Here is a 27,801-nt window from a genome sequence, read left to right on the forward strand (position 1 = left end):
CCACTAGGCTACCCGACCGCTCCTTGACATTTTAAAAGCATGACACTATTAAATAACTGCTGAAATGTTTATTCATATTTTAGTGTACAAACACGCGTAGTACGCACAGACAGAGCTGTCCCTGGGCTTCGATGAACTACTTCCCGATGATCTGCAACAATAAAATAATGACTGTAATCCAGATCAGCAAGATGATTGCAACAGATGCTGAAAGGTGAAATGGGGCAACCGTTTAATGTCACGTTCACGATGCTTGTACTTATATAGCGACGTGCATGCACGTGTGTGTGTGTGACTGCTTGCACTAGTCCGGACTTCTGTCGGCTTAATAGTGCAAGCCTAGAGCAACGGAGATACCCCAATCAGAAACATTATACTACGAGCCGACCAGACTTTGTTTTACCCGCTTAAAGCCGAGCGCCAGGCAGGATACCATCTTTCAACGTATTTTGGTATAACGCGGCCAGGGGATCGAACCGCTGACCTTCCGGTCTCGCTATAACACGTTCAGGTCTCGAGTAGTACTCACCAGATCCCCACAACCAGTGCAGGTAGGACAGATGTCGCATAGCTTGGCGTCGTGGAGGGCCGAGGACAGATAGAACACACTCTGCTGATTCACTGCGACAAGATGACATTATCAGAGACGTTCAAGCGTTTAATTTGACCAAAGATACATACATACATGTAGATTAGGTTAAGCCGTTTCAGGATCCGTTGATCGACTTCGAATGGTCGCATCATGGTCTTATTGCACAGACGATCGTTTAGCAGGATCGAACTGAACTAAAGTGTCTGACTAGGACCAGGCAAATTAGCAGTCCTAGCGTGTGTGAATCAGGTCACTCAAACAACAAGTAATTCGCCTGCTTATCAAATTTTTGTTTTGTATCGATCTACCATTAAATAATGTGCCATCACAGACATAAGGCAAACCATTATGCCCTAAACTGAATACGCGCTGCTGATTGTGGAGGCTGGTCTTCATTTAATATCTCTTTTTAAATAATAAATACAATGTATATCAAAGTATAAATCATAAAGGAAGATGTAATTGTAATTTATGATACCGATTTATTGAATGATAACGGGGGCACGGGTGCCCAGTTGTCTACAAGGCACATTTCATTGTGCAGTTGCCTCCCTTGTGAGAAGCCTATGATTGTTTGTTCGAATTCCAGATTCGAACTGATTAAGTGTTTTGGTTTGGCAGCACCATACCCCTCCTGGTGGGGTTCATGGAAATGGTAAACGCTGAGACCTGCATCACTTCGGACTTTCCTCCCACATGAAGCAGACGCGCCGTCATATAACTGAACTACTGTTCAAAACAGCTACTTACTCAGACTATCAAATCCTTATCAATCTGTTGAAGCTTTGGGTCGACGACATTATATACCTACCGGGATTGTAGTAGTCAAAGACGAGTACTTGGGACTTCTGGGTCTGGACCGTCATCCCGACTCTGTTGGCTGTGACATCCACGCATAGAGGACTGCGCCCGATCTAGGTCATATGGCACAATGGCAATCAAACAGTACAGACAAGATACTTTGTGGATGATACCTTCTTTATTCTATTGTGATGCTTGACTCTTGCTTGACAACGATAGAATGATCTACCGCGAAAGAGTCTTGCTTGACAATGGTATAAGGATATATACCGAAAGATACGACGACGGCCTGTAAATAATCGACCCTGGACTAGACAATCCAGTGATTGACATTGTGAACGGGTTACGCTGTCGGGTAAGATGACACGCAAACAACCAGGTCTCCGAGCTGCCCACCCACCAGTCAGTATACATGTAGGTTACTGGGGGACCGTCTCTAACACGGAAACCATGCAGGGGTCCTCACGTGCACGTAGTACTCCGACAGTTTTTCATTTACATAAAAATAACTGAAGAAGTGTTCATAAGAGGCGTTAAACCGAAACACATTCACTTATATTCTTATATCGGGATTCGCATTTCAGTGCTATGTAAATCATATCTTTAGTAATATTATATTTTATATTTGATACTATACCAAACAAAGAATCATACATATTTCTGGAGATATTTTTATGAAATTGTGTGCCAGCCGTCCCTGCAAAAAAAATATTCCCAAACATATTCATGATCCCTAACGTTTTGTTAAGTATAATATAAATATAACGTATTTTAAACTGCTTACTTAAATGGATGTAGCTTTCTCCATTTTTAGATAGCAAAGGCACAATGGTTAAATGTTCCGGCGGTGATTTGTAATCTAGCACAAGTATATGCAGACGGACGCTGTTCCGAAAGAGGTCAACAATATCACAGACAACAGTTAAAACCACAGTTACAGCACTGCTGTTGACACATGCATTACCTTTGTAACTTTCTTTTATGCAAGAGTGTTGTAGATTAAGAGAATAAAAGTTATATATCACCTGTTCAAAGTAGATGTCAACAGTTCCTGATTTGTATTCCTTCTTTTTGAGACCGTTGGTTTCTTTGATGAGGCTGACGTCGGGTTCGAAACCAGTTGGAATACCCACCTGGATAACGGCCATACCACTTGAGTCTGCCAGCTTCCAGCTGTGGAAATGTAGAGTCTCAAAGTATAAAGTTTTGTTTTACGAACATCACATAAATATTCATGTTATACATTTCATAGTTGACCGTTTATTAGAGTGTTAAAAATAGAACATATTCTAAGAACTGCTTAGAATAAAATATATAAGCGGACGTGAATATCGCCCAGTCATCTAAACACGGGATATTTAATATTTTTTTGTTTCTAGTTTAACGCCGCATTCAGCAATGTTCAAGCTATATGATGTCGATCTGTAAATAATGGAGTCCAGTGATTGACAGCATGAGCATGAATCTATGAAAAAGGGTCAGATGACATGCATCAACGAAGTGAGCGAGCCTGACCCCCGATACCTCATTTTAGTCGCATCTTAGGACAAGCATGGACTGCTTAAGAACAACTCTAACTCTAACTCGGTGTGAGTGAGTGAGTGAGTGAGTGAGTGAGTGAGTGAGAGTGTGTGTGCGTGTGTGCATTCGAAGCTGTGATAGTGCAACCTACTACTACTACTACTACTACTACTATAGTATTAAAATTACTATCGGCGCACTACATACGTGCAATTATTTATACATTAACACGCCTTGAGTGGTCCCATTATCGGTGAAAAACATACCAGATACGGGAGATAAAAACAATCAACTCTCAACAAATAATTTCAAGATGTAGCCGATATATTTCGTACAGCATAAACGGAAAAAGTTTCAGATTTTAGCGAAATATGCAGAGGGAACATCGTTACCTGGCGCATACATGTACCGTTATTGACTGCACGCTTTCTTTGATTACAGTAGCGGTGAGATCAAACGCCGCATTGCCATCAGCTGCATCAACATTGTAGAAAACTGCCACCTGTAATCATAGTGTGCACTGGTATGTACATCTCAGACTTCCGCAATAACATAACGAAATGACGCAGGCGTATATCAATTGTATCTATCACCAATAGTGGTGCCATACCCAATTGTCGTCTTGTTTTTCGAACGCTCCCACCCTAAAATGTGTATGAGATGAAGCAATATGAAAATATGCCTATTTTGAATATTTTTGTTGTTACTTTCATTATAACAAGAAGACATAAACCTCAAATCCCTTCTTACACCCTTTCTCCCTTTTTGTCAACTGCATCTTGTCATATCAACGATAACAAACCTATTTGGTATGAAAAAAACTCAGTGAAACTATTAAAGTGTGCATAATTATAATGCACGAACGTTATTAAAAGAACGCATTAGCAAAATATTATTCATTTCTTCGAGTGGAAATTACTTGCTTAGGAGTGATCGTATTCAGTAGACCTAAACATCGTCATCTAAATGTGGAACCAACTTCACATACGATCACATGAAAAAACATGCTCTTTGACATGATTGTACTTCATCCGTGAAGAGTGGCGAAAAAGTTACCTCAACAACACCAAGTCCCGAACCAGATGCTGTTATATTCACTGAACCGCTGTCAACCGGCAACTGTGTTATGCAAAATATACAAAAGTATTATTAACAAATATATAAATCGAAGTTAAAAGTCAAGGCCATGAAAATATGACTTATTAAACATAACAAAATATTTATCGTTTCCATTAAACACAGTGGGTGAACACATGCTTTGGTGTAGTGTAAGCTGTTTTCATCAGTTTCACAGACAGCCGAGTGGACTATGGTGTCCCCGCAATTCACTCTGCAGAGTTGAGCCCCTTAGCTGTGCAAGGATCCTTCATCGCATTCTAGATTCGCGTCGATTACAATCTTTGTCCTGTCAGCACCCTGCGTCCCCTGGTTTCAAGAGTTGTAAATGATCTCTGTGTTCTGGCTGGTCACTGTATTAGTAACTTATATAACTAACTCATATAGCTGAAGTATTGTAGTTCAAAGGCGGCATATATATCAAAACTCACTAACTTCGTCCAGGATTTTAGATTCACACCGATTATGAACCGTAGTTTGTCTGCACCATGTCCATCTTGCATGTTTAACCATGTTTAACCAAAGATAAAAGATGGGCCTTTCCTCCGACATAAAGATGAAACGATGTGATATAAAATTAATGAAAACCTATTCAAACCTATCCCAACTCACTCACCTCAACTTCGTGAAGGACATTAATGTTAGAGTCATCTATCTGGAAGTTCTTGCTGAAGCCAGTGGTCGCTATGGTTGCAGCGATGTGGACGTGGTGCGGCGAGGACGGGGACGTGGCCTGGTGTAAGGCAGTGTGGAACTCAGACAGAGCTTTAAGAGCCACCACAGTGTCCTGCAGGTTAAGTACGGACAACCATTATGTAAGCACTCTCTATAAAACCGACAATATATCATATGCATGTTTTTATGAATCACTATCAAATAGTGATGATGCCAGGTACCCTGCTCCCCCGCTACAACGAACGTCAATTACCGACATGTTTTAATCCGCCATTGTAAAAGAAACAAAACAAATACAAAACTGATAGAAAAGGGCTGGTTGATTGAGCTGAGGTTAACTTGTGCCTTGTCACATGCTTTTCGTCGACTCGGAACAAAGCGTGTCTTTTTAGCTTCGAAGCGTGGTCGAAGGGATTTATTCTATTTTATCAACCAATGAACCAATCACATCTCATCATTCTGACATGGAGGTATGATACATCATTTTATCAAGATCTCGTGAACCAATCAGATCTCATCATTCTGACATGGTGGTATGATACATGATGTTATCACAATCACGTGAACCAATCAGATTTCATCATTCTGACATGGAGGTATGATAAGACACATTAGCCGTCTGTTGACAGCGCCAATAAATACAGTAAATCCCAATCAGAACATGATGCTAGTAACCAGAAAGTCCAGCAAACCCATTCAATTCCACCCTCAACCCCTTCTCATCTTTATCAGCTTATATTCATCCCATTCACAGAACAAAGAACAAGGGGCCGTGAGGGTTCCTTGATTTTATTAAACCGTATACATAACATTATTTCAGGGACTGTATGTTTGTCTAGTGACCTGACTCTGACCTGTGTTGACGTGAAGCCTCCATTGGGGTTCCTTTGTTGGACAATCCATTTCATGACCTTAAGTCCCTCTCCGAGTTCCCCCCTCGCTGTGTGGGCGAGGAGGGCGTAGGCGGAAGTCTCAATGTCTATAGGTCGACCAAATCTCTGTCCCTCCTTCCATGGTTCTCTTTTTGTGACAGTGGTAGTCTTACTTGCCGTCCAGTATTTTATTTGGCCTATAAAATAAGGAAACAATAATTTTATGGTACATTAGATTTCACTGCGATTGTGGAGCAATTAATATTCGCAAAAAATAATTGTTCATTAAATGTGTGTGGTTGATAAAAATAATATATGTTGAAACATACAGACGATACACATGCCAAATGGCTATGAATGTTAAAATATATTACTGAGCAGGTGAATATAACGTTTTGCACATGATGCAATTGTAAATAATATTGAGATTAACAAAAGTCAGACAAACATATATATTTCAAATAGCCTACAGGGTCAAGAGAAAATTTTCAAATTGTTGTTTAACGCCGCTATCAGTACTATTCAATCTATATGTCTATATTATACCCAGACGGCTTGGTTCGTTGTTCATTATGTCAACCACTGAATTGTCTGGTCCAGTCCCGATTATTTACAGGCCGCCGTCATATAGCTGGAATATTACTGAGTGCGGTTTTAAACAACAAAGAAAAACAAAACGATTTATACCACGAAATAATTGATTTCTGAATAATGATGAACGGCATTTGTCAAAAACATCAGGATATTTGTAAACCCAGTTCAGCAACTGATGAGATATGTATTTTATCAATGATACCGTCAATATGAGCAATGGCGTTCAGCTTGTTTACTAAAACGCTGCTGAAACTGGTTCCAGTAATGGTAAAAGCGTATGCTGTGAGAGCGAGGGCGTGGGCATGGTTGTCATCAAGGCTTGTGTATTGTTCCTGGAGATAGTGGAGGGCCAACTTGAGAGCATCTGCGAGGGATCTTCTCGTTTCCTGTAAACACATTGTTGAATACTTACATATTTGAAAAAATCAAATTGTGCATGTTTACGAATATACAGACTTACATAAAAGTAATAATATTTTTTTATTAAATTCAAAAATGTGTTTCATACTTACCCCTTGGAAGTTTTTACTAGCTTCCAAAGCTATTGTTATATAGGCAGTTAGAGCAACTGTTGATTTGGTTCCGCCCTGTGCCAACAAACAACATACATGTATAACGGTTAATTCATTAACAGTACGTTCAAATGTAGAGGGTGAACGACCCAGGCCGTTATGTCTGTTGTACTTTAAACATGACCGTCGTTTACATTGCATGCAAAACAACGAGGTTCGCAATTGTTAGTTTGTTTTGAAATCAAAATGAGCATAGTTGTAAAATATTAGAAGATAATGGCTCATCTGACTGTGAAAAGTAGTTGCATCATCTATGTAAGGTATTTATATATTTCCACCTGTACAAGCTTGAGCCCTGGTCATTGTGACATCTCAAGAAGTTGTACTTCGTAAGATGTCAAGGTAATTTCGGAGAAAAACGTGTATATTTCCGCGCACTATGTCATTTCCGCAGGTATATAGAAGTATTTGCATTTTTTTGCGTTTTGTTGTAAAAACTGACTGGCTAAACCATAGCAAAAAATGTATGAGATTTTCGTAACAAGCCGTTAAAAGTTATGATTGTGTTGTATGGTAGCCTCTTTTAATACATTAAAGTACGTCGTGGATAATTCACGTTTAATAACACAGGATTGTTTCCCTGATATAAACTAAAAGTGGCACCACGTATCACCTGCATGTCTTTGTGGTAGAGCGCGTGAGGTTCCCTGAAAGACCCATCACTATTCTGCTGACCCATCAGCCAATCCAATGCATGGATAATGATGTCATCGCTGACGTAAGTAAAGGATTTGGCCTCCTTGAACGATCCTATGACAAAAGCAGTCAGCCTGTGAAGAGAAAACAGGTGATAGATACATAGATAGAGATAGATGGAGATAGATAGAGATAGATAGATAAATATATAGATAGAGATTTAGAGATAGATAGATCGATCGATCGATAGATAGATACTTAGATAGATAGAAAGAAAGAAAGTTAGATAGAGAAAGAGAGATATATAGATAGAGATAGAGAGATAAACAGATAGATCGATAGATAGATAGATCGATAGATATAGATAAAGAGATCGATGGATCGATGGATCGATAGATAGATAAATAGATAGATAGATAGAAAGATTGACAGACAGAGGGATTGACAGATCGATAGAGAGAGATAGACAGACAGACAGCAGACAGATAGATACATCATTCATAACAATGCGTGACCTGATTTACAATGTATATCCGTGTCCGTGTCCTCCGTGGACCGTTCCTTTGTCTCGAGGACATAGTTTTGTCTGGTTCAGCCTCGAGTATTTACAGTATAGCAGTAATATTGATGAGTGAAGCAAGGGACACGCAGGCGGAGCCATATTAGAACTGTTCGTAGTGTGTTCACAAGTCTATCATGTGTAATCTTGGCTTAACTTATTTATTGCAGACTGAAACGCAACACCAGTCGCTCAAGTAGTTAAATTGACTAGGCACTGTTTTTCGTTAAAACGCTTCTTAAACGAGAATTGCGCGGACACAACACGTTCGTACTCCTACCCTCACCCCTTGGAAAGTCGAACCTTAATAAGATCAAGCTCAGATGACGGTATTCAACATTCACATTCTGTTCACAAGCATTTCATTCACAAAGACCAATTAGATCCTGTAGATCGCCATCAGTCCCCGGCATACTGCTGACAACGATTCCATGTCTTTACTTACCATGTACTTCCGATGGTATTCGATGTGAAGGTGGAGAAGGAGTCGTCACTAAGTTGATACGTCAGCTCGTGCTGATATCCTATGTACGAAGAAAACGTTAAATATTAATGTATGCTCTTCAGTTATGCTCCGGCGTACCTTCTTGTCTTCACCTCCGTGTCAAAATGCGGTTTAGAAGATGACGGATTATCGTCGTCATCGACTCGTCAATCAGAAATTTGAAACACTGAAGTCAACTACTGGGACATTTGTGAATGAGTTGAAGTTAACGCCATTTGTAACAATATTATACATTGTCAGGCAAAAGTAGTATACGCCTGTTTAATGGTGGCTAAAAATGAAACAAACAAGAAATGGTTATTCGATTGTAATGTATTTGATACGGGTATCACTCTTTGCAGTGTTTCTGCCACTGATTTTATAAGGTTTTGATAAGGTTTTTAATGTTTTGGACAAATCCAATTTTCAAGTGTATACTTTCTGTTGCCCGGCAGTTTTGTTATATCATGGCGTGTCAATTTGTTGTTGCAGGATCGCCAAACGTGGCGCAGGTCGTAGGCGCTAACTGTACTGTAAGCGGCTATCGTGGCAACACAAACTACATGGACAGAATTAATTGGGTAACGGTTATTTATTTCGCGTATATAAGGCAAATACGCAGTTTATCTGGAGCGTTGTGCATATATAGAAGATATCTGTACTGTGAGGTGAGGTGAAATTGGGTTTAACGTCGCGTCCAAGATTATTGCACTTATATAGCGACGTGCATGTACGTGTGTGTGTTTGTGTTGCTGCTTGTACTAGTCCGGACTGATACCAATTTATAGTGCTAGCTCACTGAGATACCATGCCGCAGTTTAACATGAATACCCCACTCAGACACAGTATACTGACTCCGAGCCGACCAGTCCTTGTTTTAGCCCCTCAATGCCGAGCGCCAGACAGGGTTACAACAAGTACCATCTTTTAACGTCTTTTGGTATGACGCGGTCGGGGATCGAACCCCGGACCTTCCGCTCTCCGGGCGGACGCTCTACCACTAGACCACGGAGGCGGTCTATCTGTACTGTATGTACAGTGACGTTTGTGCATGATTTACCTTCCTTGATATAGGCGACTATCTTGTCCTTGAGGTCAGCTGTCATCTGCCCTGTGGCCGTGAGATACTTGGCGATGTAAATGTCTGGAGACAGTCCGATCATCGTCTGCTCACCACACCCAGAAGGGTACGTCACTAGCTGGCCCAGACCATGGATGCTGGAAGCCAGGATCTCTCCTGGACGTGAACATGTGTAACAAATATCAATGATTGAGTGAGAACGGTTTTAATGCCGCAATGAAACCATATTCACAATGGTCTTCATACACCCGTATGGGGAATCGAACCCGGGTTATTGGCGTGACGAGGGAACACGTTAACCACGCGGGTAACCCGCCTCCAAAATCAGTGCAGGTAAAAGGTCATGTGAATAAAACAAGAGTCATCAGAAGATGACATACCCTATCGATCTGGTGCAATTCGGAAATGGAGTTTGGCAACTTATATCCCACTTTGGGTTCACTGCCATTGGATACCATCAGTTCAGTGAAGAAATAAATGCGGTTCAGTATCTTTCAAAATTCCAAGTCATCAAAATGCACCAATTCACCACTAGAATGATCTGTATAGCACGTTTCATCTAGAAGTGAGTGAGTGAGTGAGTGAGTATGGTTTTACGCCGCTTTTAGCAATATTCCAGCAATATCACGGCGGGGGATACCAGAAATGGGCTTCACACATTGTACCCATGTCGGGAATCGAACCCGGGTGTTTCATCTAGAAATGTTTAAAGGTTTTGAAGTTCTGCTCCGCAAACGAAATCCAGCCCTTTTGAGACTAAGATCAAATTGATTCCATGGATACCAAGAAAAATATAGATGCAAAAAATCCGCAAATAGCAAAGGGCACCACTCCAGGAACTGTTTGACATATCTGTCAATATTTGTTGAAAAATATCGAACGGTTTTCGAGTTGTGCTCTGGAAAGGAAATGATTACGGACGGACAGACGAGTAGATGATACCACGCTGAGGTCTGTCCAATGGATCAGGTATCTACACCAACAAATTGTGTTTGTTTGTTTGTTTGTTTGTTTGTTTGTTTAACGCCGCACTCAGCAATATTCCAGCTTTATGACGGCGGTCTGTAAATAATGGAGTCTGGACCAGACAATCCAGTGATTGGGATACGATGACATGCTTCAACCAAGTCAGCGAGCCTGATCACCCGATCCCGTTAGTCGCCTCTTACGACAAGCACAGTCGCCTTGTAGGGCAAGCATGGGTTGTTGGAGTCTACCCTGGATCTTCAGGAGTCCAACCAACAAAAGATAATGTGTTTACATGAAAAGAGAGTTACTTCTCTGATTGCTAAAAGCAAAGCCAGAAGTCGTCTTACCCGATAATTTGGCTTTGACTTTCACTGACCCTTTGATCACGGAAGCTGGTAGAACGACATCAACTGCCGTCGATAGGGATGAGGCGGCGTTCAGGTCGATTACCACTGGGAAGTTATAGTGTTGCGGTGCCCCTTGTGGCTGTCCATCAAAATACCAATACAAACCTTTATAGAAGGTCCACGTTACCCCACTAATCCAACCATCTATAAAGATTCATCAGGACTACACTCCCGGGCAAAAGAAAGTTTACACTAAAATCATGATCTTGATCAAGACATTACCTGCTTGACTCTGGTCATTACTGTGTACTATGAAATTTCGTTACCGTGTTCCTTCAGACGTCATGTGCACGTCACCTGTTGTGAGACAGTCATTGATATGATGCATATCCATTTCTTGTTGTTTCATTTTTAGCCACCATCATAGATGGATGTATACTTTCTTTTGTCCCTCAGTTTACCTGGATTCTAAACGAAAGATACCTGCTGGAGGTGATCAGTGACTTTTCGTGACAGTGAGCATGGGCGTTGTCGTCCTGAAAGACAACACATCGCCCCACACGACTTGCAAACGGGACTGAAGTCTCAGGTTGACATTGATTTGACGTTCATTTCGACCGTGCCAGACACGTCCATCTCTATCAAGAAAGTGCAAAGTGAATTGGTCACGTGAAACGGGACCGGCGACGATTACCCCAGTTTCGACGTTGTGTACACGTCTGTTGGCAATAGGACGATTTGTGAGGGGCGGCACAACACGTGGCCGTCGAGTATGGAGATAAGATGCATGTACACGATTCTTAATCGTATCTTGTACTAATGTAGCCTGAAGAAATTTGATTGGCCGTTTGAGCTCGATTTCGGTGAGCCTGGTTTCGGATAAATCGATCCTATACCTTGAGGCCTTGAACAGAGGGATAAATTATCCTGTAAATCCCTAATCCACAATGACTTGACATTGAGTTCATCTGGCTACTTGTCACCTAAATACTTTGACCACTGTGTGCAGAAAAGGCAGCGCACGATGACAGATTTTTGAAGGGACATTCCTAGTAAGTGCAATGTGTGCTTAATGCAGTTTGTTATTTGTTGACTTGTATCATTAAATCTAATTACGAAATAATGATTGTAATCCTCATGACTATTATTTCAGTTATTAAATGTGTCATATCAATGTACACGCGTGTAACAATGCATAAAGAACGTGTTGAATAATATTCAATAACGGCTCGTGATTGGTAAACTAGAGAACCTGTAGAGGAGTTATGTCTTCATTTTGTATAATTTACACTAATTTCAGTGGTCAACTCACCTTTACTTGTATTTCTTTAACAACGGTATCCCGAACGTTGCTAAGTAAGCCTATAGCGGTTATTTTCACTGTCACTGTGCCAAGTGTTGTGAAGGATGTAGGAACGGTAAATGACAAACTCTCGCCATGTTTGATCTGCAATATTGATGTATGCGTTCATTTCGACCATTGTGTGTAAATGAATCATTGATCACCAGTGCAAACAAATAGTGTGTCATTCCACTTACAATGAGTTTTTTTTCTTTAACTGACTATTAACCAAAGAATCAGCGCTTATTAGCTTACATTAGAAATGCACTGTTACCTCATGTTTTGATCACAATTATCAATAGCTTACCAGATTTTGAAACAGTTTCTTATTGAGCATATGTACCTGGCCATTTCTGTACACCTTATCTTGGCTCACGGAGTTTTCAATGATAAGTGTAATCTGAAAATCAATGAAAAAAAGATGAATGTAAGTAAAATATTGTATCTTCTAACACGCGTTTTAAACGGCTACTATATATTATCAATAGTTTTTAGATGCTGACCATTAAACACACTTTATTTGTTTTAATTCCATATAAATTAAAACTAAATGTTTGCATATTTTGATCTGCAAACGTTGAATTGTCATGGGAGGGTTTCAAAAATCAATTCATACGTTGTGTTTAACAGTTACTATTCTTTAGAGGTTTGTATGTTATCACATATTTACGAATGTGACTTGATAATATAGAGTTATTTTGAATTTGAAATACATTGAGGCCACAAGCACATCATACACCGAAATCCATGGGTATTATAGCATATGGGCTTACGTGCACTACGTTTCTTACCGGAATTTCCGATCCCATGTAGTTGTAGACAACAGGTTGAAGAATGATCTTTTCGCCGAATATAATATGATCGGGTGTGATGAGGGACACGAAAAACTTTAAAGATGAAAGAATCTGAAACAAATTATAATTATTCAACACCTAAGACCTTATTATCAGCCGCGCCCGATAGTTAAGATTTAATTACATAATGGAACAGCAATGATATTATGTACAACCAAAAAAAGAAACGCATATCTGGTTTTCAAGACGTTCATTCTGTGACTTCTACAAGGCTTTAAAAGCGATAGGTTGGGCATGTGTGTTTGGAAGATTACAAAGTGAATCAGAGTATACCTTACGTAAGACCCGTGAAGATCAGGGTTACAATAGGTCTTCAGCAGCCCATGGTTGCCGTAAAAGGCGACTCTGATTGTCGTAAGAGGCTACTAACGGGAACGGGTGGTCAGGCTCGCTGACTTGGTTGATGCATGTCAACGTATCCCAATTGCGTGGATCGGTGTTGATGATGCCAATCACTGGATTGTATGGTCCAGACTCATTTACAGACTACCGCCATATAGCTGGAATATTGGTGAGTGCGGCGTTAAACAACAAACAAACAAACACCTTACGTTAACGGAGATAGTTTTGCGACTGCCTGTTACACCATTTTTCTCACGCACAGTCAGTCGTACCGTGTCCATTATTGGCACAAACGACTGCGCAACACCTCCTGCCCATGGAACCAAGAAGCATGCTGATGACATCTTAAGAAATGGCAGCCCACTCTTCCCGAAGAACGTGGCATAATCGTGGCAGATTCCGTGGCCCAGGCTGACGTTGGCATTCTGTGTCGGACTTGCACATCCGACAGATGCTCAATCGGGCCAGGCTGAAACATGATCCCTGGTGCGTGCAGAGCCTGGTTAACGTAGAATGTCCTCACGTTAACGCATACCTGTTTAGTTCCCTGGACATGAACATGATCTGTTCTTCGTCTATAAACGATGGCTCCCCACATCACGACACTTTGTCCACTGAATTTGTGACTTTTTGTATGCAACATCCGGCATGGGGCTCATTCCGTCGCTGATAGCAATGGATTAGATAGGAACATGGACATGGAAACGGCTTTTCAATTTCCAAAGAAAACGAATCATGCAAATGTCAAGGGCAATCGATGTTTACTCTATTAAAGGAAAAAGTGAGTGAGTATGGTTTTACGCCGCTTTTAGCAATATTCCAGCAATATCACGGCGGGGACACCAGAAATGGGCTTCACACATTGTACCCTTGTCGGGAATCGAACCCGGGTCTTTGGCGTGACGAGCGAACGCTTTAACCACTATGCTACCCAACCACCCCATCAAAGAAAATAAACAGTTTCGTGAAACCTTATCGTTAAAAAAGAACATGTACATATTTTTTAACTGAAAGTCTAGCCTGAAAAATTACCCCATCCTAGAATTTTAATTTTGAAAATATACTTACTACCTTTGCGTTTCTTTGCTTGGAGAGTATATATATGAACGTATCGATATCATTTTGTGTATTATATAGGTGGGTACCTCATTTAAGAAAGTTCGGCTGTCTGTTCGTATATGTAGTTTACTGCGCTTTACATTACATGCATGTAGTTAATGCTCAAAAGAAGTACCTTTACAAATCCAAGCATGAATTGGGAAAATACTTTATTCTGATCGGTCAATCAGAGGTTTACATCAAAACAACCACCTCTGGCTGAAACAGACGACTTGACGCTCATATGACTAAATATTTACGTAAACATACATCTTTCTCAATCATTTTTGGTACGGATCGGATGGATTTTTGTATGGGGGCTCTATATTCTGTCAGCAACAAATGCAGAACCAGATATCTTATTAATTAACATTTGAGCTTAAATATTTCTTGAGAATATACATCTTTCAGTTATGTATTTTTTTGTTTCTGACAATTTCCTTTTTTTAAGAGTCTGAAGCATAATTTTCTTTTCAAGCTTTTTCTGGGACAATTGATTTCACTCGATAAAATCCCAGGCCCACTTCCCATCACCACCCTCCACCAAAGATCATGGTAAACGTCTGAGACCTGCATCACTTCGCGCTTTCCTCCCACATTAAGCTGACACGCCGTGATATAACTGGATTACTGTTAAACCAAACTCACTCACTCACGAAACATCAAATGGTCGGCCCCTAAAGTAACTTTAAGCATACCTCGGCGTATCCTGATGTGATACTTAGTCCATATGTTAAGCTCATAGCAAAGGCACTCGCCACCCAAGTCGTCACCGTGTCCCCAAGACGAACGGGGATGTCCACAGTGCCCGTCGACCTAAAACAGAGGTATGTCACGAGCATGGGCATCTATCCACGCTTTGTAAATTTTATCATTAGTAATTGAAAGTTGTCTTAATTTATCAAACTATTTATAACAAAGCAACTTGACACTAACTGTTTTTCATATTAATAATATAGAAGCTAATGCGATGAAAATGCTATGCTTAATTCAAATAAAAAAAGCGACAAAACGCTTTCAATAATCATAAGAAATCGTAGAGCCCATTCTACGATTCCAACTATATCATAAGCATGTGTTTTTTTATCACTATCAAATGGTGATTATACCAGTGTCAGGGTCAAAGTCAATTGATCAAATTGTTTAAAATAATGCAATGTAACTTCTACTATTAATTAATAATAATTCGACAATTTTTGAATATAGTATTTTGTATTAATAAAAATCACCTAAGTGAACATGTAAATATTCCTTATTGTAGATTACGGCCTATGTGTGAAGGTAGGTTATTAATACCAATACTGAACAGGAAATGTATTTAACTTGTTGGGCTGAAAAACAAATATTCCCTCAATCCCGTTCCCGGAACTATTAATGAGCTTTGTTCGAAGAGGAATATTATTAAAGAAAGCAGGAAAGGTGAAATTAACCAGAGGAAGGGGAAATGTTCCGAAGAAACACAAGGTAGGATTTGATTTGACTGCTTGTTGTTTTACGCCGCACTCAGCAATATATCAGATATCTGATGGCGGCTTGTAAATAATCGAGTCTGCACGATCCATGCTGTCAGGGCACGATGACATGTAATCAAATGAATCACCGAGCCTGACCACCCGATCGTTTGTGTCTTATGTTACGACAAACAGGTTGCTGTGGACCTATATTCTACCCTGGACTCCCCACAGGGTTATAGGATAAATAAGTAGAGAGAAGATATTAAGGAAGTTATATAGACTAACCCGAGAGTGGTATTGGTCCACAGCAAGGTATCCATGAAGTTGGTCCGCGACCTTGTCTTGCCCAAGAGGACATCCCCAGTTGGGGGATGCAAGGTAACACTTGGAGTCATAGTTAGCGATGCTGTTGGAAGTCCAGATTGGCCATGCCATGGAAACGCAGCGGTTGGCGTTCCACTTTTCTGAGGCCAGCCAAACGATGCGGCTGGAAGTCCAGTTTGTCCTGGGATGGGGCTTGCTGTTGGAAGTCCTTTGGAAAGAAAACATCTTTACAGAGTCAGGTATTTCTATTGTTTCATGAAATTAACTGCAAGTATCTCCAGAGATTACTTCCCCTGTATGTAAAGATAAATGGGTTATATCTACCAAGGGATGATAAACGGATATCCCTTGACGTTGGTTAAAGTGGTACAAGTTAAATTAGTGTCAACTGTATGACTCATCTGTTACATTTGTTAACATGCTATTACTCTATGATCAACAAGGACAAACTGACTGGTCATCTTCTGTTAAGCATCAGCTTTATTCATGTGGTTATGGTAACATATGGACAGAACAGGACACGTATATACCAGATCATTTCATGGATGCTTTTACTCAGACAATGAAAGATATGTTCATTCAAAATTTTCATTTTTCCTTATCCTAATCCAAGAAACTATCAAGTTATTATCTTTTTAAATACTTAAATACTAACTTAATGTATTTCTAAAAACATTCCGAATTGCACATGCAAGATTCAGATGTGATTCACACGAACTCTATATCGAGACGGGAAGATATATGGGGATCGTGAGAGAACACAGCATTTGTCAGTTTTGTGATTTAAACACTGTCGAAAGTGAGAACCATTTCTTACTACTTTGTCCGTTGTATGCTGAACTCGGAAAACAGTGAATTGATAACTATCATATCCGTTATCCAAGTTTACAGAAATTTGTTTCGTTAATGTCAAGTAACAATGTAGTAATAACGAAAAAACTGTCAATGTACATATTGCATACCACGAGGCTAAGAAGCTCCAAATGTGTTACCTTGTAAATGTATATACACCCATTACAATATTACATGCATTATAGGCCTATGGTCTATCAGTATTATGAATAATTACATATTAAGACTCATTTGTTGATTCACAGACATACTCTTTTTAGTTCAATATTGTACTGGTGGTTAATTTACGACCAGGTATTTATAGTAGTTTCACTAGGATATCGTATTTTAAACTCTGTAGTTTTATCTCACCTGTGAAAGATTCACAGTTCCTTCCAGTGTTGGACCTATAGCAAATGCAGGTGTACCCGAGTGACGTCATCTGACAGGTGCCTCCGTTTTGACAAGGTCGGGAATAACAGTCTAAACCCAAAATACCACAGAGAGTCAGCAAAATGCAATCGTTCACCTGTGAGAAATTTGTTCCTGAAAATAACTTGGCCTCAGATTAAAACAGATTATTGTTCGTTTGGCATGTTGGACACTAGTACACTGTAAAAGTAGATGGCTGGACATGTTGGATATATTGTAAATATTGTTCGCTGGACATGTTGGATATATTGTAAATATTGTTCGCTGTACATGTTGGCTGTGTTGTTAATATTGTTCGCTGGACATGCTGGATATATTGTAAATATTGTCCGCTAGACATGTTGGATATATTGCATATATTGTCCACTGGACTAATTGGATATATTGTAAATATTGTCTGCTGGACATGTTGGATATATTGTAGATATTGTTTGCTAGACTAGTTGGATATATTGTTAATATTGTTCGCTGGACTAGTTGGATATATTGTAAATATTGACCGCTGGACATGTTGGCTATATTGTGTATATTGTCCTCTTGACTAGCTGGATATATCGTAAATATTGTTCTCTTGACATGTTGGATATATTGTAAATATTGTTCGCTGGACTAGTTAGATATATTGTAAATATTGTTCTCTTGACATGTTGGATATATTGTAAATATTGTTCGCTGGACTAGTTGGATATATTGTAAATATTGTTCTCTTGACACGTTGGATATATTGTAAATATTGTTCGCTGGACTAGTTAGATATATTGTAAATATTGTTCTCTTGGCATGTTGGATATATTGAAAATATTGTTCGCTGGACATGTTGGCTATATTGTATATATTGTCCGCTGGACTAGTTGGATATATTACAAATATTGTTCGCTGGACATGCTGGTTATGTTGTAAAACTTGTTGTTACTTAAGAAAAATGAATTGTAGGTATTCATGAGCGAACCGAAAATTAAATATATACTCAATGGTCCCACCCTTCATTCAAGAATATTAGGTTTACATGTACATCCTCAATACCCCCAAAAAGAAGTTGTTTTATTATCCATGAATGGAGTCTACTTTGTTATCCGTCAACTTCTAAGAAATGCCCTTTAAACAAGTTAATATAGTTTTCATAACAACTCTGCCTCTATGTTTGTGTTGCTTAGCTCAGATGTTTACAAACGAATACATGTTTACCTGTAACCACCTCACAGTTGTCGCCAACGATGTATTGAGGACATTGACACCTATGCCCCGACGGAAGCACGATGCAGGTACCGTTGTTCTGACAGGGCTGACGGAAACACTCTGGAATGATGATTAAATGATAAGACTATTGGGAAAGCGACCAATGGTTAACGTCAAAATTAGTTTTGTCTTCAATACATGGAAACGTGGATTCTTCTTGGAAGGGAAATACGTGAGCCTTTTCGGAGAAAAATAACGGTTTTGTTTCATTATATTTGTCAAAATGGACTCCAATCAACACATGCTCTTGCTATGCTTCTCACTCAGACACTTGATGATGGCAAAAACACTGATGACAAAGGTACAGAAAGAAAGAAAGAGGAAGACACAGAAAGTAGAAGATGACATCACACAAGAACGGTACACAGGTCCAAAAAAGCCACACATGCCCAAGGACTCCACCATGAGGACAGTGTTACCACTGACAATTTTAGCCATGCAGGTAGTCTCAGCATCACGTGCAACTGTTAGGGATGTTCACTTCTTGTCTGAAGTTGTTCAAGACACATCCTGTCCAGAATGGAATGGATACAATAGTGCCCTAAACAGAAAAGCGGGTCAGACAGTGAGATCAAAAACAACATCAGTTTACACGCCTTTGATAGACATGAAACCGGCTGACCCTGACACCATTTTAACTGCTATGAAGGAAGCTGACAGATTAACTAAACAAGTTGGACAAGATATTGTTGTTTTCACATGTGACCAACAACTGTACAGGGTGGCAGTTCACATTTCATGGGCATACCCAGAAAGATTTCATACTTTCTTTCTGCGTCTTGGAGGAATGCATTTCCTTATGAACTTTATTGGATGTGTTGGCACACTGATGGCTGGAAGTGGACTGTCAGACATTCTTGAGAGCTCTTTCGGAAGTGTAAAAAACATGATGTCAGGAAAAAGATACCCTCAAAACTTACGAGCGTTAAGAATTCTTGTTGAAGAGCTATTAAGGAATGTGATAACAGAAGTATCCATGCCAGGAGACTTATTGAACATCTTGGAAGGCAGAGCAAGACATGCCAGAACAACGCGACTGTGGTTGGATATGCTAATCAAACCAGTTTTGCTGATGCTACAGTTTGTCCGAGCTGAAAAAGAGGCTGATTGGCCACTCATGATGCCATATTTCTTTGCTGCTGGACATCAGAACTATGCTCGCTATGGCCTCTATTATCTTAGAACAGCAGAAGATCTAAATCCAGAACTACTTGAGAAGTTTCTCAAAGGGGAACACGTCACGCGTCATACACCTGGCACTTGGAACGGAATATGGACAGACATGATGATTGAAACTACTTTCATGAAATATGGAAAGGGTCCAGATGGATGCAAAAGATCGGGAAAACATTCGAAAGAAGTTGCAAGAGTCAAGTGATCCACTAGACGTATCGCAACTCCCTACTGATTAACTTCTGCAGGTTGTGAGTGGCAGATTTGCAGACAGTACTGTGAATTTTGATAAGGCATTGGCAGTGGGTCAGAAAGATATGGAGAAATTTGAAAGGTCATGGCCAGATGGATTTCATAGGTCCTTGTCAAAGAAGATAAAGACTATGGCTGTCTTATAGAATCATGTTCAGATTGGATCTGCCACGTTATATGACACAAATCTGATCTACTCCAGAATCATTGGACTTCAGGCCTCAGGAAGAGACATCAACATTGCTGAGGTCTTAAAGTTTGAGTTGGCACCAGTGCCTACTTCTATGTTTACAGATGCATACATTCATACATTTCTCGGTCGGAAGAGAAATCGATAGATATATATCACAATAGAATAACTATAGATATCACAATGTCATCAGCTTTATATTCACCACACTCTATGCTTAGCTGTGACGGCGAAGCACAACACTTTGGTGTCTTATGAAAACAGTTTTCAATATCAGGGTTGATATGGCGTCACCTACAAACTTAAAGGATAATTTTCTTTTGTATGCCGAATAGAAGGTTCCTACCCACCTGTGACATGTTCACAGTTTGTCCCGGTGATAAAGTGAGGGCAGATACAGGTGTACCAGGGGTCATACTGGATGTGCTGACATGTACCGCCATGTTGGCAGGGGTAAAGGCGACAACCTGGGCGTGACAACATACGACGATGGAATGAAAAACTAACATATAATGTATGGACATACCATTACGCATATCCATGTATATAACCACATGTATGGACATACCATTACGCATATCCATGTATATAACCACATGTATGGCCAAACCATTACGCATATCCATGTATATAAGCACATGTATGGACATACCATTACGCATATCCATGTATATAACCACATGTATGGCCAAACCATTACGCATATCCATGTATATAACCACATGTATGGCCAAACCATTGCGCATATCCATGTATATAACCACATGTATGGACATACCATTGCGCATATCCATGTATATAACCACATGTATGGCCAAACCATTGCGCATATCCATGTATATAACAACATGTATGGACATACCATTGCGCATATCCATGTATATAACCACATGTATAGACATACCATTGCGCATATCCATGTATATAACCATATGTATGGACATACCATTACGCATATCCATGTATATAACCACATGTATAGACATACCATTGAACATCTAGATGTGAATAACCACATGTATGGACATACCATAACGCATATCAATGTATATAACCACATGTATTGACCATTTCGCATATACATGTATATAACCACATCTATGGACATACCATTGCACATCTAGATGTATATAACCACATGTATTGACATACCATAACGCATATGCATGTATTGATCAACATATGTTTGTGTGTACATGACAATTTGAATATACGTTTACCCATGATGCTCTCACAGTTCTTCCCAGTGACATCAACAGGGCAGTGACATGCGTAACCAGGGAGACTATCACTGCACGTGCCACCATTGAGACATGGACGGAAGTAGCATTCGTTGATATCTAAGACAGCAGCAATATTCAACAGATAACACATGAATAATATGTTTTTCAACAAGAAAAAGAAGATAATTTATCATGGCGTAAATATTGTTCCGGATAGCAAACCACGTTTCAATTTTTTAATTTACTGAGATTTTTATATCTCTTTATTTCCAGCAGAGGTGTGAAGTATGCTTATTAAGTCATACGCGTTTATCATAATTCAAAAATGACGTGAATGAAGATTACAGTATATATAGTATTTCATAGTCATGACTGCATGAGAAGTTTAAGACCATATTGTAACAATATTAAGATTGTATGTCTGATGAAACTAACCTGTTTGGCTAACAATAATCTGTATGCCCTCATGCTGAAATATTACAGTTCAAACACGCATAATGATTGTAAAATAAAAACTGAAAACATGTCTAAATGTTCAATTGTAAAGCCTTAAGCTGAGGGAAAAGTCGTTATGCATTCTCACACTATGCTATTCCATTTGGGTGTTACGTTTTGAGATGAAATATTATTATTACTGTTTTTGCCTCAGCTCTCTCTTGTCCACTAACAAGATTGACACTAGGCACAGATACATATTTCTTTGACATGTCCGACAAGGTATCATTATCTGTTTCTCAAAATTTATTTAATATACAAGATCGTGTTCATATATGTGACCCACAAAGAGGAAAGGGACCTTATGGACGCCAGGATACAATTGTGCTGTGACGGCATAAAGACGTTTAACGTCAGCTTACTTCAGTGAAGACCGCCATGTATGGTGACTGTACAAAAATATCTTATTTTCATCTTGTTAGTTCGTAATGTAATAAAAAGTATTACAAACCCTTTTATCATACATATCTGCTTTCAATTCATCAGACATTAAAACAAAAACTGTATTGATTGTGTACACATTTATAATGTCATGTATCTCAGCAGTAAATATGAATAAAAGCTTGAGAACTGTATTTGTGTGTGCCGAAGATACTGCGGTTTTAAAATATAATAAAAAGTCAAAATGTGATTTATCACCCATAACGTCTCTTATGTCCCTTACCGCCTCCGCCAGGAGAAAGCGGGAGGTCCGGGGTTCGATCCCAGGCCGCGTCGTAATAAAAGACGTTAAAGATGGTACTTGTTGTTACCCTGTCTGGCGCTCGCCATTAAGGGGCTAAACCAAGGATTGGTCGTCTCGGAGTCAGTATACTGTGTCTGAGTGGGATATTCATGTTAAACTGCGGCATGGTATCTCAGTGAGCTAGCACTATAAATTGGCATCAGTCCGGACTAGTACAAACAGCCACAGCCACACACACACGTGCATGGACGTCGCTATATAAGTGCAATACTCTTTGACGCGACGTTAAACCCCATTTCACCTAACCTCACTTTATCTCCTGGTGGGTCCCATATATTGCCTGTGCAAGTTTTAACCCATGAGGGTGAAACACATCCATGTTGAATTCTTGAACAAGTGGTGCGAATGTTTATGATGACGAACCGAAACACGATTCAGTGGAAGACATGGCTCCGGAATAGCCATCACAAATCTCCTGCGTTCAAACAACCTAAGCACTGACGCTTTTCATGTCCGAATTTTTTTACTCATAATATTCAAATATATTTAAACACGTTAATACAATATGAGACCGACTTAAGGTTAAGACAACGCCGGGTGAGGCTAAAGTCTGTTTACGTTTCCGAACATTAAAAACTTCAATTACTGAACCCTTCTGAGATCTTTCGTGAGGAGGAAAAAAACATTCAAGTCTTTTGATCAAGTTTTATATATTCTTCCTCCGGCACAAACCGACACAATGTGTATCTCAGGTCGGCGCCTGCCGTTTTGATAAATACTGAGGGAAACAAATAAGGGAACACCACTTTATCACACTTTTCCTTTATGTATTTCCAGATTTTCACCCACAGAGTAATTCAAAGCATGCGAAGAAACCTGGAAAAGAATAAAGGGACGTATACTTTCGTGTGTTCCCTTTTTTGTTTCCCTCAGTATATGTACACAAATGTGATGGAAATTGCGGTAAACGACCTCTTACCGTCAGCATATCATCCGTTGTTTTGCCATCCGGGGTGACGTAGTGTTCCAGCAATTTGTTGGTGTACTTAATAAAAGTGTTAAAGTTCCATTAAATTGTATGGTAGCAGGAGCTGTAGCAGCAATTGGTCAGAAGCTGTAGTAGTGATATTGCAGATCTTCTGGTGGTGACAAATCAACGTCCAGGTACGTACAACCTACTCCATAACCATATTTGCTGTTTAATAAAGATTTTCTTAAACGGAAGTTTCGTTATTGTCGTACTGCTTCCATTAATCGTATCGTGAAATTACCATGGTATCACAGAACTATACACTTTTCATGAGCAAACTTATGTCAATACAAAGGGAAATATATGAAATAAGTATTCACTAGCTTTCTAATATATTAACTTCCAGAAATCTAAATAGAATAAGAATTCTAATTTCTTGTCATTAACTTACTCTTGATCGTGTCATTTCGTTATTATTGCCCAGGATGAGAACGCTCTTGTCGACAGCTGTGACGTATATGGTAGCCCCCGCAGGGCCGTTAGCTTGGAGGTTGACGTTGTCCCCGGGACGAGTCTGACTCTTACTGAACTCCACCTTCAACTGAGTGAGGGAGTGAGTGAGTGAGTTGGTTGAATACCGCTTTGAACATTGATGATTAAGTTATACCTCGACGTGTCAACGTTATGTGGAAGGATACCCCTGACGGTTATGGTGCTCACAAAGCCATCAGCGGCGTCTCAGGCGACTGTACCTGTGCCACTCGTGCCCCATAAAGAGAATTATTTTCGCAAATCGCTGTGAGTGCAGCGTCTGTTAGTCGTGCCAGAAACCTATGATCGTGGGTTCGAGTTACAGATTCAGCATACCTGTGCTCGTTAGTTTCACAAAAGTGGTAAATGTCTAAGATTTCTTCCAACTGTCGTGTCGTGATGTAACTGAAATACTGTTCAAATCGATATTAAACCAAACTCATGTGTTCAGTGGTAGCTGTTGTTTAAACCAGCAAATATATTCAATTCATTGTTGTTTGGAACACGATATAAAAATACCAACCTTGTTTTTCGCAGAGTTGCCTACGTCAAATGACGTTATGTCTCCCACAGCTTCTCCGTCGTCAAGGAAGTGGTACACGAGGACATGGGCTCTGGGGAACATCAGCTGCGTCACAGGGATCGTCATCGTCGCCATGCTCTTGTTGTTGACATGAAATATCCCATCCTCCACAGACTCGTCTCGGACAAAGATCTGATAAAACATGTCTTAAACATGAATGTGTACCTCGTAATACTATATTTCACTGCACCCTTAAAACAGTGTCTTCACTCTGCCAGAGGCCAATTGTCATATTCCGCATGTAAACCACCAAACACATTTCTCAGGGATTTCTTACACTGTATGATATGCCCAATTGTGTAACTGATGGGCAAAAGACATTGTATTATCAAAGCGTTAAATGGAGACTAAACTCTAGCCAACATGCGGTCATAAAAAAATGTAATTGATTTATTCAAAACCCACTTTACTTGTCTGTAACTTAACTTTTATTCATTATATCAGTCTAGCAGTTTCATACCAAAATAACACAGAGACGTGACATATCTGACATAATGACTAATTGGTGTGATTAGATTTGTCCGCATTTAACATTCGACGTGCCGTTCCCATGATCAAGTTGCAGACTGAGGACTGAGGCCTGATCTATGTGTAGGTCTGTATTATGATTTTTATCCAGTCAATATGACAATAGATACGAGGTAAAATGGATACAAAATGTTGTCAAGGTTGAATGAGGTTAATTTCCTATTATTATCTTTCCAAACAAAACGATATGAAACTATAAACAGTTAACTTTGATTAAAGCATTAAAATAAATTAGTTCCATCTTCTGTACACTAACCTGGTAATGCAGATCTGGCATGGGCTTGTTTGATAGAACGGTCAGATTCAGGGACGTGCCAGCCTGCATAAAAAGTGCATAGGGTATTTTATGAGGAGGTGAGATAAAATGGAGTTTAACGTCGCGTCAAAGATTATTGCACGTGTGTAGCGATGTGATTGGCTGCTTGTACTGGTCTGGACTAATGCCTATTTATAGTGCTAGCCCAATGAGATACCATGCCGCAGTTTATCATGAATACCCCACTCGGGCACAGAATCCTGACTCTGAGATGACTCGATGTTCTAGCCCCTTAATGCCGAGCGCCAGACAGCGTAACAACAAGTACCATCTTTAAGCGTCTTTTGGTATGGCGCGGCCGGGGATCGAACACCGGACCTTCCGTTCTCCGGGCGGACGCTCTACCACTAGACCACGGAGGCGGTCCTGTTATGAGGAGTCTGTAGGCATGATTTAAAGGGTCAAGGAAACATGCATGCACACAAAAATGAACATGCAGTGCAGGCCAACCAACGATAAGAAGCAGAGAGAAACCAAACTATGAAATGTGCGCAATGATACTATAAATAGCAGCACAAATATCAAAGAAGACACGATCCCTATGAAGTTTCATCGTAATGATTAAAAAACACTACATATTCAATGGAACCAAACACAGTTAAGTGCGTCTGCACTCGGTTATTGCCGTCTGCGTGAATTACTTTATAGGGATCGTGTCTTGTGTGTAATGTTTGTGGTAATGTATTTAAATGGGTAAATATTCGATAGTTAGGTTTCTCTCTGCCGGTTTCTTTTGTGGGCCTGTAGGTTAGCATAGTGGTCATAATGTCGTTCGTCGAGCTGAAGGCTCGGGTTCGTCTTTCCCACATGCGTATACCATACCGCCTCACTGACAAACACAAACCTGCACATGCACACACCTTCACATGTACACACCTTCACATGCACACACCTTAACATGCACACACCTTCACATGCACACATCTTCACATGCACACAGCTGCACATGCACAAACCTTCACATGCTCACACCTTCACATGCACACACCTTCACATGCACACACCTTCACATACACAAACCTTCACATGCACACACCTTCACATGCACAAACCTTCACATGCACACAGCTGCAAATGCACACTACTTCACATGCACACACCTTCACATGCACAAACCTTCACATGCACAACCCTTCACATGCACAAACCTTCACATGCACAAACCTTCACATGCACAAACCTTCACATGCACACAGCTGCAAATGCACACTACTTCACATGCACACACCTTCACATGCACACACCTTCACATGCACACGCCTTCACATCCACAAACCTTCACATGCACACACTTTCACATGCACAACCCTTCACATGCACACACCTGCACACGCACACACCTTCACATGCACAAACCTTCACATGCACAAACCTTCACATGCACAAACCTTCACATGCACACACCTTCACATGCACACGCCTTCACATGCACAAACCTTCACATGCACACACTTTCACATGCACAACCCTTCACATGCACACACCTGCACACACCTTCACATGCACAAACCTTCACATGCACAAACCTTCACATGCACACACCTTCACAAAACTTCACATGCACAAACCTTCACATGCACACACCTTCACATGCACACACCTTTCACATGCACAAACCTTCACATGCACACAACTTCACATGCACAAACCTTCACATGCACACACCTTCACATGCACAAACCTTCACATGCTAAAACTTCACATGCATTAACCTTCACATGCACACATCTTCAGATGCACACACCTTCACACGCACACACCTTCACATGCACACACCTTCACATGCACAAACCTTCACATGCACACAGCTGCACACATTCTGTACCTGTATCTCATTCGTGACAGGGAGGGTTTCCAAGAAGTTGTTCGAGGGAGACATGAACGATCCTGGAAACAAACCTTTTGTCATAGTACCTGAAAATATGCCATCGTCAGTTGTCATTAAAATGAAAGACATCATATCAATAGATGTACAGATCGTTCAGAGAGGGCTCTACCATCTGACGATTCCAGCGTGTGCGGCATTGCACATTACAGAATTAAAAATGTTTGGACATTAAAGAACAATTAAATTATAACTCTAGATTCTGCTTTGTTATCGCTGTAGTCCCGACATCTCTCTC

General features: G+C 40.1%; 1 protein-coding gene across 2 annotated transcripts; it reads right to left on the minus strand.

The window, feature by feature from the left end:
- Window positions 1–53: 53 nt before the first annotated feature.
- Window positions 54–27,580, minus strand: LOC124146909 (CD109 antigen-like). 2 transcript variants are annotated; one of them, XM_048391959.1, is made up of 29 exons: window positions 27,504–27,580; window positions 25,619–25,681; window positions 24,775–24,966; window positions 24,172–24,321; window positions 23,730–23,795; window positions 22,006–22,039; window positions 21,568–21,687; window positions 20,698–20,814; window positions 18,682–18,792; window positions 17,437–17,547; window positions 16,195–16,441; window positions 15,154–15,271; window positions 12,953–13,066; window positions 12,505–12,561; window positions 12,132–12,266; window positions 10,820–10,958; window positions 9,483–9,659; window positions 8,384–8,462; window positions 7,357–7,513; window positions 6,684–6,758; window positions 6,374–6,557; window positions 5,560–5,774; window positions 4,647–4,817; window positions 3,971–4,033; window positions 3,307–3,416; window positions 2,419–2,566; window positions 1,404–1,506; window positions 530–621; window positions 54–151 (listed from the first exon to the last, which is right to left on the minus strand). In XM_048391959.1, the coding sequence occupies exons 1-29, from the start codon at window positions 27,555–27,557 to the stop codon at window positions 137–139; spliced, it is 3,417 nt and encodes a 1,138-aa protein (XP_048247916.1). In that variant the 5' UTR covers window positions 27,558–27,580; the 3' UTR covers window positions 54–136. The 2 variants fall into 2 exon arrangements, with proteins under 2 accessions (XP_048247916.1, XP_048247921.1); XM_048391964.1 differs by lacking the exon at window positions 12,132–12,266 and having other exon boundaries at window positions 16,195–16,442; window positions 17,435–17,547.
- Between the last annotated feature and the right edge of the window lie 221 nt (window positions 27,581–27,801).

The sequence above is a fragment of the Haliotis rufescens genome, unplaced genomic scaffold, assembly GCF_023055435.1.
Source record: "Haliotis rufescens isolate VD_foot unplaced genomic scaffold, xgHalRufe1.0.p SCAF_1, whole genome shotgun sequence".
In the NCBI taxonomy this organism is placed as follows: domain Eukaryota; kingdom Metazoa; phylum Mollusca; class Gastropoda; order Lepetellida; family Haliotidae; genus Haliotis; species Haliotis rufescens.

Coding starts and splice junctions, on each gene's coding strand:
- LOC124146909 (XM_048391959.1), bottom strand. CDS start 27,557: ATGTCTCCCTCGAACAACTTCTTGGAAACCCTCCCTGTCACGAATGAG. Junction 5,775..6,373: donor CGCCATTGCTCATATTGACG/GTATCATTGATA, acceptor CTTATTTTATAG/GCCAAATAAAATACTGGACG. Junction 4,818..5,559: donor GAGGCTTCACGTCAACACAG/GTCAGAGTCAGG, acceptor CTTAACCTGCAG/GACACTGTGGTGGCTCTTAA.